General features: G+C 45.1%; 1 protein-coding gene across 5 annotated transcripts in view; it reads left to right on the forward strand.

The window, feature by feature from the left end:
• The window catches only part of Ntrk3 (neurotrophic receptor tyrosine kinase 3), a 374,486-nt gene that overhangs the window by 68,259 nt on the left and 293,291 nt on the right, over positions 1 to 12,936 (forward strand). For all 5 annotated transcript variants that reach the window (XM_076851379.2, XM_076851378.2, XM_076851377.2 and 2 more), the window contains 2 exons: positions 3,889 to 3,963; positions 4,614 to 4,685. In XM_076851379.2, the coding sequence (XP_076707494.1) occupies positions 3,889 to 3,963; positions 4,614 to 4,685 (147 nt within the window). The remainder of the gene's footprint in view (positions 1 to 3,888; positions 3,964 to 4,613; positions 4,686 to 12,936) is intronic.

Here is a 12,936-nt window from a genome sequence, read left to right on the forward strand (position 1 = left end):
TGTTGATTTAAAGCAGGAGAGGGATACTGGTGTGCCACCTCTTGACTCTCTCTCCCCCCCTCCTCTCCCTGTCCATGGTTGAAACAGGGACATCTAGATGAGAACTGGGCTGCAGGTCTGTGGGGTCAACCAGCATCATGCACTCTGCCACATTCCCATCGTTGTTCTGAGCTCTTCTGCTTCTCGCTTGCACAGCAGGAGTAGGTTTGTGATAGGCCTTTGCAGGGGGAGCTGGTCCAGCCTATGGTTTTGGAACAGAGCAATCAGCTGTGGCTCTGCACAGGGTTCAAGTACCTGACCTTCCTTTAAAAATGTATAGTTATTGATGTTTTTCAAATGACAAATAAAAAAAAATACTCTATGGAAACAACTGGAACAACTCAGAAAAACACAGAAATGGAGGAGACATATGTAATTATACTAGACAGAGAATCCACTCTACTATTAGCAAAAGCAAAACAGCTGGGCACGGTGAGTGGCACACACCTGTAATCCCAGAGACTCCAGAGGCTGAGGCAGGAGGCAGGAGGATCCTAAGTTCAAGGTCAGTTTGTGCAATTTAGCAAGACCTATCTCAAAGCAAAAAATAAAAAGGGCTGGGAATGTGGCTTAGTGGTAGAATGCTCCTGGGTTCAATTTCCAGTGCAAAACACACACACACACACACACACACACACACCCCAAACCTTCCCTCCTCCTCTTCATTTATTTATTATATTTTGTAGAGCCACTTAAACTTGTGGCCTCCCTGTTAGCACAAGCCAGCCAGCAGAGTTACCATAACTGACCCCTCTGGTCTGGGACCAAGCAGTGAGTCATAAGAAAACTTGGCAGGCGCCTGCTGATGTCATCTAAAATGGCAGGGCTGCATCTTCACTGTTTCTATCCACCTTGGAACCTGCTCTGATGTGGCCATCGGTTGTTTCTTGACCCTGTTTATAAATTTCTGCACAAACAGTTTTCCTGGAGGTCATGAATGACAGGTTTCCCTCACCCTTCTGCCCCATGGGCTTTTTATCAATGCTTTCTGAGAAATGACAACTTGCAGCAGAAGCATGATGCCATTTTTAGCTTGGAAACTGAGAAAAGATGGCTCAACTTCTGTACGGGATGAGAGGAAACCATCACCGTGACTGGTGCTTCCTGAGGACCTGTCCCACAAGGCCTCCTCAACATGCCCCTTCAGGCCTCATGTCATTCTCATGAGGCAGGTATTTTATTGGACCCATGTGACGGGGGAGAAAAGTGAGGCACAGACAGGGGAAGTAACCTGGGTAGGGTCTTGTGGGTAGAGTCATCCTGGGGCGGGGCGGGGCGGGGCGGGGCGGGCGTGCCCTGGCAGCTTGACCCTACGAAAAGGTCACTGACCATTTTCTATAAAGAGCCAGAGTAAATGTTTTAGGTTTTGTGGACCACGCTGTCTCTGCAGCAGCTGTCCAACTCTGTCATGACTTGAGACACAGACAGTGAGTATGAATGTGGAACTTTGAATTTCACTTAGTTTTCACAGGTCACAAAATATGATTCTTTTTTTGATTTTTCACAAAAAATGTAAAAGCTTAACTCAGCTCTAGGCCTGTACAACAAAGCAGACAGTGGGCTGGATTTGGCCCCTGGGCTGTGGTTTGCCAGTCACTTTTCTAGAGCCCTGGCTTCTAATCATGCTGTTGTTCTGTGGCTGTAAAACAAAATGCCATTTCCTGATTTAGGGAAACTCAGATGTTATCACAAGAAATGGGAGCCATTATTTTATTTACCAGAGGACTCTTTGCATTGAGTTTGCTCATTTCCCCCCATATCTCAGTGTGCGTAAGGTGGGTAAGGGTCAGTTTGTGGGAATGGGGGCGTGAGGGCAAAATGAATAAAGTTTTAGAATACCATAATGATTGACAACTCAACCATCATAAAAACACATTTATGGAATGCTAATGTGGACAGAGGAAAATGATTCCATCTATTTAAATAATTTGGTTGACAACTACTTGTTGGGAGCAGATCCTTACAGGAAGCTGGGTTCCCATGTATGACTGGTACTCTGTACAAACACTGTGATCTAATTAGTAATTGATGTGACCATGGCCCAGGCAATATGCTGGGGGGACTTGGTGGTACAGGGAGTTCTACCTCCCCTCCCTGGCCGTCCTTTTCATCTGAAATGTTGCCAAGGTCCCTGCCTTGGTGGGACCAGACCAAGCAAACTGCCCTGGAATCACAAGACTTCCAGGGAGAAGACTTTGAATTTGGAATCCAATACTATCCTGTCCACCTGGTCCATGTCCCCAGCAGATGCCAGTGTCTCTGGCTGGTCAGCAGGGTCTCTGGGAGAATGTGGTACAAAACAGGCTCTCGGCATCCCTTGTCACTGTGTGGTTCTGAAATGCTTCCAGAGGCCCTGGCAGCCACAGCCCTGCTGCTTTCTTGGCTGTGACTAGACTTGGTGGCAGATGGCAGAGCCATGGGTGTGGTGAGGCTGGAGAGGAGACGTCTGGGGAAGGTGGCTGTCACTTTTCTGGCCTGAGTGTGCCTTGAGTAGCTGTGAGCTGTCACCTCTCTGTACTCTTCACTGAGATAGTACCTAGACCACTTGGGCACTGACCAGAGGGTCTAATCCTGAGGGAAAGGTGGACAGTGGAAGGCCTTTCCCTGAAATCTTTTGATTCATTGGGGACAGCAGGAGTGTATGGACATTTGCTTTTCACATGGCTTTAGAGCCAGAAAGGCCCTTGGTAATCAATACAGTAGCAATGGTTTTTGACCTGGGGACCCCCAGAATTGCAATGAGGGGTGTTTGTCTCTAGCATTTTTGTCAATGTGAGGAAACCCAGAAATGAGACTCATACCTTGAACAGCCTTTTCATGTTTAATAATGTTTTCCAAGTTTCTTGGCTTTGGGCTGGAATTTAGGCACCAGATGAATTAGCTCTGGCTTGTGTCTGTTATTGAAAATCTCTGCTTAACAGCAATTTATATCTCTGATTAATAATCTGAGGTGAATTAATTATTACTTAATATATGTAGTGTGCTTGCTAGATACAAACCTCCTTAAACACGAGGTCGCTTAGGGGAAAGCTCTAGAAAGACGTTGAAAAGGGGAGGAAATTGCTGATCTAGTGCAACCCTCTCCTGTTACAAATGAAAAAATGAGAGACCCAAAAAGCTTAGAGCACTTGCTCAAAGCCACTGAGACTTAAGTCTCAGAGATAAGGCTCAAATGTGACTTCTAGACTACTCGTTTCTCACTCTTTCTATAAATACCATAGTGCTGCCCTAGTCTTAGATAGCTTCCTCCTCTCTGGAGTCAGCTCTGCCAAATCGAATCATTGGTTTCTTGGGCTCCAGGTTGGATTGGGCTGTGGTCACTGTTAGTGTCTGGTCCCTGGTGGGTGCCTGAGCCAGGAGTGTGTTTGGCTGAGCTTTTCTACCCAGAAGCTATGCCCACAGGCAAGCCACACCCTCCTTTTTATAATCTATGTTATTTGTATTGTTTCTATGGTCAGGAGCTAAGGGAAAAAATGCTTCCCTTAGGAAATTCTAAATAGGAAAAAAGAAGAAAAGGAGACAGAGGGAAACTGAGTCAGGAAGGATAAGCAGGGAGGTTGGGTTTCATGTCTCCAAAAAGTAGATTCTTTCTGGAGCTAAGAGGGAGCTGCCGAATGCTACATCCGTGGGCATCCATGGGCCAGGCCCTTTGAGCCCACGAGTCCTCTTCATTGTCACGATGAATTCCACCATGCAGAGGAAGAAACTGAGGCTCAGAGATATTGGTGACTTGGCAGAAGGCCCAGCTCGCATTTGACCCATCCAGGACTCCAACTCAGGTCTGGCTGTAAAGCCAGCGCCATTGCTGTTGCTCTAGCCAACCTGACCCTTGCCTCTCCTTCCTTGCAGACACATAGAGAACTGGCGCAGCCTGCACACACTCAATGCCGTGGACATGGAGCTCTACACTGGACTCCAGAAGCTGTGAGTATGCCAAGGGTGGAATGCCACCTGTCTGATTTTGCAAGGGTGACAGTCAAGGCAAGCTTGCAATCTGCTTTCCCCACTGTGGGTCTTAATGGGAGGGTTGGCACCACCCACTTAGGGGATGTCAGGGGCCATTCTCCTCATTCCCTCACATTCACTTTAGCCCAGAGAACCCGGAGATTGTGTGACCTCACCCTGAAATTAGGATTTCAAAGCAGACCCTGCACCCAGGCCTGCTGAGCTAGAATTTTTTCCTTGATCTTGAAAAAATCTAGTGCTAGATTTCCCATACACCTCCTCCAGGGGACTTCGGAGCTAGTGACTATTGGGGAACCAGGGTAGGGACAACAAGAAGGCACAGGGAGGGTTGTAGCCCTGTTGTTGTTGAATTGGAAGGAGCTCCTGTTCTTGCCCACTGATCAGGTGGGTAGAGGGCCATTGACAGCTCTGCCTGCTCATATCCCAAGTCCTAAACCATGTTCCCAAAGGGTGTGAGCCCAGAGGCCTCTCACTGAGACCTGCAGTTAGGCCAGGGATGCAATCAGGGATGATTGGTGATGAAGAGATGCAGAAAACCCTTAGGGGTCAGAAATCCTGCAAACCCCCGCTCCTGGAGCTCTGCTGATCTTCTTTTTCTTTTTGCACAGGACCATCAAGAATTCAGGACTCCGGAGCATCCAGCCCAGGGCCTTTGCCAAGAACCCCCACTTGCGCTATATGTGAGTAGAGGTGGGCTGCAGGGAGCAGGTGGGGGTGCACACATGGCGACAGTTCTGGGCAGCAAAACTGGAGACCTGAAATCTCGGTCTGGTTTTGCTACTGGATGCTCTTGGGCAATACCCTTAACTTTTTGGAGCCTCCAGTTTTGTCTCTTAAAATGGATTTGATAATGACTAAGGTCATTAGTCATTAGGAGAAGTCTAACACCTGAGATGAGAGGGAGGATCTCCTGGCTTTCAAGTTTGTATACACTTTTCATGATGACATTTGCATTTGCACTTCCAAGACCATGTTAGATCCATAATTGTGTGTGTGTATGTGTGTGTGTGTGTGTGTGTGTGTGTGTGTGTGTTGGAGTTGGTATTGGGGGTTGGAGGAAGAGAGAAAGCATGACCAGACCAAGTGTGTCTAGATAAATTCTAGGTTTAATGGAAAAGAGCTCAGAGAAGTGGAGACACCTGTATAAGTTAACAGGACTTTGTTTGGGACAAGATGTAGGCTACCCATCTTTGGGTGGGGTTCTTGCCTGTCTGTGCTTCTCTCACCCAGTCTCTCCCCTCTCTGCTTTGTCCGATTGGTGAAATGGCTTCCTTAAGGCCTGGGTCTGGCTAGATCCTAGTGGGGGTAGAATCACCAGAGCTTGATGCTTCCTCTCCAGGCCTAGTCCTGAACTGATAGATCTCAGGATTCAGTGGGAGCCTGCCATTCCTGGGAAGGAGGTAACTGATCAGGGAAACTCACTGCATCCACAGGGGCATGCTTATTGTCTAGGTCAGCTCTCCCTCACAGACCTGCCTGGACATCCAATGGGTGTGTTCCCAAAGAGCAGAGATTCTGCAGGAAGCAGGTGGGGTGGGTCTAATGCATTTGGGGGAGAAAACAGAGAAGGGCCATGCAGACTAGTCTTTCCTTTGGCCTCTGGGGAGTCTTACTGATAATTGGCATTTGATACTGGAAGGGCAGCATGGCTGGCTAGAAATCTCTTATGAAGAGTTCATGCTTCCAAGGGAAGCTGTTGGGAAGAGGAGGGCAGGGTAAAAAGGGTAAAAGATTCTAGCGAATTATGGTGGGGAAGTTGCTTTCTCTTCTGGAGAGTCCTGGTCTTACCTTCAGGCCTCAGTGTATTTTTCCAAGCAGGTTATTAGTTCTTAGTTTGTTTATCAGTTAAGGCCATCTCTGCTTTGTGATGAACTTTCTTTCCTTCCTCTGAAAACAGAAAGCTCTATGACCATTGCTTAGGGCCAGATGTATTAGCTATAGGGGCCAAACCTCCCTTTCAACTGTCTAATTTGCCTCCTACCCCCTTGCCCTGCTTTAGTCTCTGAGGCATGAGTCACCTGATGTGTTTTCTTTGCAGCTGTAGGAATAGCTGGGACCAAAGGAGGGCCTTGGACCAGATGTTCCAGGTGTTTATTTTATTGGGGATTTGAGTTTCATTGTGTAAAACATCCCAAGGGAAAGAGCTTTTGACATCTGAGAAGTCTCTCTTTTCATAGTAACTCATACACAGGTCACAAAGCCACATGCCATGGCAGGCCAGGTGGGGACAGTAGAGGCTGGGGACCACATGTCCCCTCTGAAGGGTCAGCCGGTAAACATATCCAGCTGACTGCTGCCACTAGGAGGTGGTCCAGTGTCCCAGACTTTGCTGTTTTGTCAAATGAGCTGGTGGTGATCCAGTTAAAGTACTCAATTTTTAAAAATCATTTATTATTTTTATATTTATTTATTATCATATCTCTGGTTATAAAAAAGTACTCAATTTTTAAATGCTGGCAATTAAAACCAAGCCCCTTCAACTCCAAAATTACTCCTTGGATAAAATATGGCATGCAGAGTGCGAATTTGTAGCATAGGGTCGTATTTGGGGGAAGTTGGCTATCGGTAGGGGAGAAGACTTGTCCCCTTGGAGGACAGGGCCCAGGTGCTCATACCCCAGAGCCTTCTGGGGCATGGTGTTACCTGAAGCTCTTATGGCTTCAGGGCTCATCGTGTTTTTCTGGGCCACCAAAGTGGGAACAGGGGTGCAGTTTGGGCTATGGGTGTCTCTCCGTGGCAGGTTGTACCAGAATGTGTCTTTGGCTTGCCCTTGGGGTTCCCTAGAAGAGCACTGTGACCTGACATCTCTTTTGGGATGGTTTGGGCTCTGTTGGTTGCTGGGCAGTGACAAAGGCTGGCTGGGCTTGCAAGATTTGCAAGGTGTTGTGGGCTGGGGGATCTGGTTGGAGCAGGTCCTGGTGATACCAGTGAACCTGCTTTTGACCTTGAGCCCTAGTTTTCCTGGGCACAGTGGCCACTCTTGCCAAAGTGCTTGTTTTGGGGGATCATTGAGAGGCATGGGTCACTATACTCCACCCCCATTTGGGTCTGGCTACCCACTGGGGGGTATCAGGATGCTCAGCTTGGTGGGAAAAGGTCAGTACCCAGTCAGGCAGCTCTGATGACAGCACAGGGACTCCAGAGAAGCCTGAGGGTCACAGAGACAAGAGTCAAAAGGAGGAGGCTTATGATCTGGCTCCATCCATGGGTTTTGTTTATTAACTTTTCCCATTTATGAAGACACACCCCAAATTCTGACTGAGTGAATTTCCCGGCAGCTTTGGGACATTTTCTCCTGGCAAATGGGCCAGGTTTCACTGCTCTCTCACAACATCTTCTATTTCTGTCTCCTAAATGCATTTACAAGTCTTCAGGCCCCAGCTGAGCAATCACAAGATGATCACTTACTCCAACACTAATTGCCAAGCCCTGGCTTGGCGGCTTTTTTTTTTTCTTTCTTTCTTTCTTTCTTTTTTTTTTTTTTTTTAGGGTGATGGCTGAGAAGTCTTTTCTTCTCCCCTCTGTACAGAATAAGACACAGGAAGTGATGTCACTGCCGTCGGTACCGATGTCAAGTTATCTAAGGGTTCTGATTATGTCAGCTCTCCCTCACCCCAAGCCACCCCTAATATTAGTGTAATTCTTCCCCACACCAGAAAATGAGCCACGGATGTTAAGGCCAGGATGTTTGCTACAAAGAAGGTTGAGATGAGGACCTAATTAGGACCTTGGGGCTTATTCCAACACTAGTGAGGGATGACCAAATCTCTTCTTGGCTACTTTAGTTTTCTCAATCTTTTGTTGAATGTGGAAAATGAGGTATTGATTAGTATACACCCAGGAAAATCCTTTTTGAGAGACTGGAAGATTCTTGACCCTCATATTTAGATTAAGGATCCTTAAGGCTAGAGATTTCCCAAAATGGTCACTGGAGTAACTATTTGCTAATCTGCAAAGTGGGGCATAATGAAATAATGTTTATTCCAGGCATGGATGCAATAGTGATGAGATGACAGGAGCTTCATATAGCTCTTAGCCCAGTGCCTGGCAAATTGTTGAGTTCAGAAACGACAGTTGTTCACAATGAGAGCAATTATTACGTTATTGCTGGTGGTGATAATAGGACCAAAGAGGAGGGATAAGGTTACCTGATGGCTGTCCTGGCCTCTTCTTTATTCTGGATTTCTGTCCCACAATTCAATCCATCTCTCTGTGACTGGAATATTCACATCTTCAATCTGTGATGTCTTTCTTGCATATGGATGAATAAACCTGGAAAAATTTCTCTGTTCTCTTCATTTATTTCCCTCTGCTCTGGACTCTACCTAGACCCCTTGGTGGGCACTGTGAGTTTCAGACAGGATCTGAGCTTGGCTGTGGATGATTGGACAACTATCTTTGTTTCTCATTGATCAGAGACCACACCTACCAATACTATTGAACTTTGAATTTTCAATGAATCCCCTGAACTCCACTTCTGCAGCCCGTTCCTCTCTCCCTTTCTGGAGTTTTGTTTTCTCTGGCATGGCTCACACGAGACCAGATCTCTACTGTCTGGAGTCCTCATAGGTAGATAAATGCAGATGCCTGTCTCTGAGCTGCAAATGGCACTTTCATCTTAGAGCACCCCCTTATTTTCAAAGTGCTTCACAATTCCCTCACTGAATTCTTATAATCACTCTGAGGGTAGCCTTATTTTACAGGCCAGGAGACAGGACCAGGAAGGTCTCATTTGTAAGTAGCAGAAGCAAGGTCCTCTGGTTCTCTTTCCAGGAATCTTTCTACCATGCCTATGGGCCAAAAGGGACAATCTTTTTTTATAGAAAGTACTTCAAAACTAAATCCTAGGATGTTTAGAAAATTAAATTAAAAATACTAGTCTCCAAGGAGAAGAGGGCAAGTCTAACTTGAGAACTTCCTATATGCTAAGATTCTTTAGATTTCTTACCCCTCCCAGTAACTGTAAGTGTGGGCTCCTCTCTCCCCATTTTGAAGATGGGAACATTGAGTCTTAGAAGTTATGCTGAGCTCTTTTAAGGTCATACAGTAAAGGAGAGGAGCAGTTAGGATGTGGACTCTGGTCCTTTTGGCTCTGAAATCCAGGTACTTCTTTTACATCCCACAGTGTTTTTTTCTCTATGGTTTTTTACAGCAAGAACTTCTTATGGGAGGGGTGGAGGTCTTTAAAGTTTTATTAGAGAGTTGCTGTTTCTTCTGGGGATTTCCACCATCCACCCTCAAAGAGCTCTGTTGAGAAAGCTCTGTTTAGTTTCTTTTTCTATTCAGGTCAAATCCTATAACAACAGTTACATTACAAACTGAGTATCTTTATTATGAAGGATTTCTTAGCATTAGCCTATGGCCTACTTATTTCCAAGAATATTTAATGTGAGATTCCAGAAAGCCAAAAGAATTTATTTAATCCCTTAGAGTTGGTGGTGGTAGAATGTCTCTTGAGTTCAGTTTCTTGCTCTTTTCAAAAAGCTCTGGGTGACAGATTGAGCTATTCCTCACTCTGTTGTAAGCAAACATGCACTTGATCTTCCACTGGGAGAGCTGGCTCCCAGCTCCAGATATGGGTGCAGGAGCAGGCTGGGGGGTGGGGAATGTCCTGATTTGGGCACAGTTGTGTCACCTCTGCGAGTTCACAAGGAGAGAAAGTCAGTAATGCTAAGTGGAGAGGAGGTGAGGAGGTAGCTAGAGTCCCTACACTTTCAGGACACTGATTGTGTAAACAGTTATTTCTCTTGAGATTATTGGGATGAAAACATGGTATGTGCTAGATTTGTTATGTACTAGAAATCACTCAACATCTTTTCTCTTGGAAATAACCCATGATTCCAGATTCTAAGATGATGTGTAGATACTATAACAGTAAACTTTTACTTCTCTGTCCGCTCCTTACCTCTGCACTGAGACTTTTCTCCGAGTCCCAAGGAATCGGTAACTGGCATACTTGTCCCATTGCTGCTTCTCTACAACTGTTCTTCCTCTTCGGTTTTGCATGGAGGACTTGACCATGGAATGCTCTAACATGGATGTTAAGGAACATGGGCTTTGAAGGTAGAAAGTCCAGGGATCAAATGCTAGATTTCTACATCCTGATGCCGGCCTTAGGCAAGCTACTGAACTTCTGTGAGTTGTGAAGGAAATGTAAGAGATCTTCCTGTTTTGGGGGATTGCTCTGAGCCTTAAATAAGAGCATGCTTGGAAAGAGTTTAACACAGTGCATTATGAAAGATGACAGACTTCTCCCTTGCTCACTGGTCTCTAATTTCATAGAATCACAGATAGTTATGGCTGGAAGGGGTCCCAGAACCAAACTCTCAACTTTATTTTCCTATCTCTGCTCTCATCTATGCCCTTTGGATGCCTGCTTGACATTTCTACATGGGTGGCTAAGACACACATCAAGCTTAATTTGGCCAAAATGTGATTCTTGATTCTGTACCCACTCCTCACTCCATGCCTGATCTCCCTCAGTGTGCCTTGATTCCATAAGTGGTTCTAGCCACCAGGTTGCTCAGACCCAGACCTTGGGAATCATTCTTGACTTTTTCCCTCTGCCCACCCTCCTCCCCTTCCACTGTTCACTTCATGAAGTCTGTAAGGTATTTTGTATCCACCTGCATCTCCACCCTTTATATCCATGATCTTGGTTCAAGCCAGCACCCTGTCTTCTGGCACTGTGACAGCGGCCTCCTAACTCCAGCTTTCTTGCCTCCACTTCTTTCTGTAGCACCTCCCTCTTAGCACAGTTGTCAGAGTGATATTTTAAACACATAAATCCGATCGTGCCACTCTGCTGAGCAAAGCCCTACAATTACTTTCTGCTTTACTTACATCAAAGCTAAACCCCTCACCACGGCCATAAGATTCAAATTGATATGGTTTCTATCTCCTTCTTTAATTTCCTTGTACTTTTCCCCTGCTATAGTCTTGAGCTCCTTTCACTTCCTTGAATGTGCCAAGCTCATTCCCTTTTGGAGCTTTTGTACCTGTTGATCCATCGGACCCAGGCAAATCCCTTACCCTGGATCTCTGCATGGCCCCTTCTCACCATTCACACTAGTCTTACTTTCTTATCTGACCACCCAAACTTCTTAGTGGCCTTTTTTCACTTTACAAACCTATCATCACTCTTTATCACAGTACATGGCTTTGTTGATTCCTTGCCCTTATTACTAATGACTATCCCCAAATATCTCATTCAATACCTTAATACTCTGTCTTCTCTATTAGAATGTAAGCTTCCATGGAACAAGCAGGGACTTTGTGCTGTTCACTACTGTACACCAAACAGCCAGAACAATGCCTGGCACATACCAGGTACTGGTAGCTCTTTGTTGAATTGTACTGGTGACGCTGGTCTGACATGACCATTCCGTGGATGAGAAGATGTCTTGAGGGTAGAAACATTCTGACTTGAGATCTCATGGGTAAGGCAGTGTCAGGGCTAGGACCTAGGTCTTGGTACTCTCAGTGTGGAATTCTTCCCATCATATTGTCCTGCTGACTTTCCTAGGGTCCCATCTAATCAGAGCTCCTCAAACTTCTATGTATGGAAGAAACCATTACAAATCCTGTTTAAAAGAAAAGATACACAGGCAAATATCATATACAAAGTTCTGGTATTACAAGAATGTGCAAATACAAATAATGCAGAATGATAGCACCTAGCACCCTCTGGAAGTGCGATGTGAAATGTACAAGAAAAGCAAGTCACCTCTGAGCTTTCTTCTTAGACAGCTCTCTGCTCAGCGTTTCCATCAAACCTGGTACTTGAGCTCTTGCCTCTAACACAACCTAATCACCAAGTTCCTTATTTTGATGAGGAATTAAGTGTATGTGTTCTCTAACCATACTGAGTTTCAATTCTGGATCTATCATCTGCATATCTGTATGTCTCAGATAAATTACTTATGTGTACCTTAATCTCCTTATTTGGAAAATGGAGATACAGTGCTTGTTAGCCAGATTAAACATACATTAATGTGTAAGAAGCATTGGGAAGAATGTCTGGCCTATATGTAACCCAAGTGTATGTTAGGATGAGTAAGTTATTATTCTTCCTTTGGTGGCATTGTGGCAGTCTCTCTCCTGATATGCAACTGAATAAATATGTACAGAAATTGAATTAAGAGCTTTTCATGTCCCCCTACAAAATGCTGCACACCATAGAGGGTTTATCAACATCCTCAAAGTTGACCATCTCTGGGTCCTTGTTAAAGCCAGGGTAGTAGCTTCTAATTTTTCAAATCTTTTGAGAATGTGATTAAAGCTATATATTTTATCCTCATAAAAGGAAACCCTTCCCACACACATATACATGCCATATTTTTTTTTCACAAAATTTTCAGGAGCTTACAATTTTCTTTAAACCCTGGATTAAAAACACTTATCTGATATCCCAGAGAAAAGTGTGGCATGACTGGGATGCATGATTTAGCCATTTAAGCAATGTTATTCCAGATGTGACAAATGGCATTTATGTTATATCATATTCTCATAGGCATAAAAGAATATCTTCATAATTTATAATCTCCACTATGGTGAAGATAAGATGGGGATATACTGGGAATGGGGATTTCAACATCTTTGGGATGTTGAAAACATTCTGAAATTGATCGAGGTGATAGGTTGCACAACTCTATGAATATCCTAAGAATCTTTGGATTATGCATTTTAAATGGGTGAGTTGAATGTGCCTCTGTGTGTGTGTGTGTGTGTGTGTGTGCGTGCACCTTGTCTCCCTTCTTAGCAGAAGTGACAGCCTGTGTGGGGCCCACCATGTCTCTTTTCCCTCTGCCATGGGACAGAGGATGTTCATGTTCCAGATGGAGCCTGCTCCATTAGTCTGAATCTTGCTGGGAACATAATCGGAGCAAAATCACAACTGACCTTCTGTGCGCATGTTGTGTGAGAGAGAAA

This window comes from Callospermophilus lateralis, chromosome 3 (assembly GCF_048772815.1).
Source record: "Callospermophilus lateralis isolate mCalLat2 chromosome 3, mCalLat2.hap1, whole genome shotgun sequence".
Taxonomy (NCBI): Eukaryota; Metazoa; Chordata; class Mammalia; order Rodentia; family Sciuridae; genus Callospermophilus; species Callospermophilus lateralis.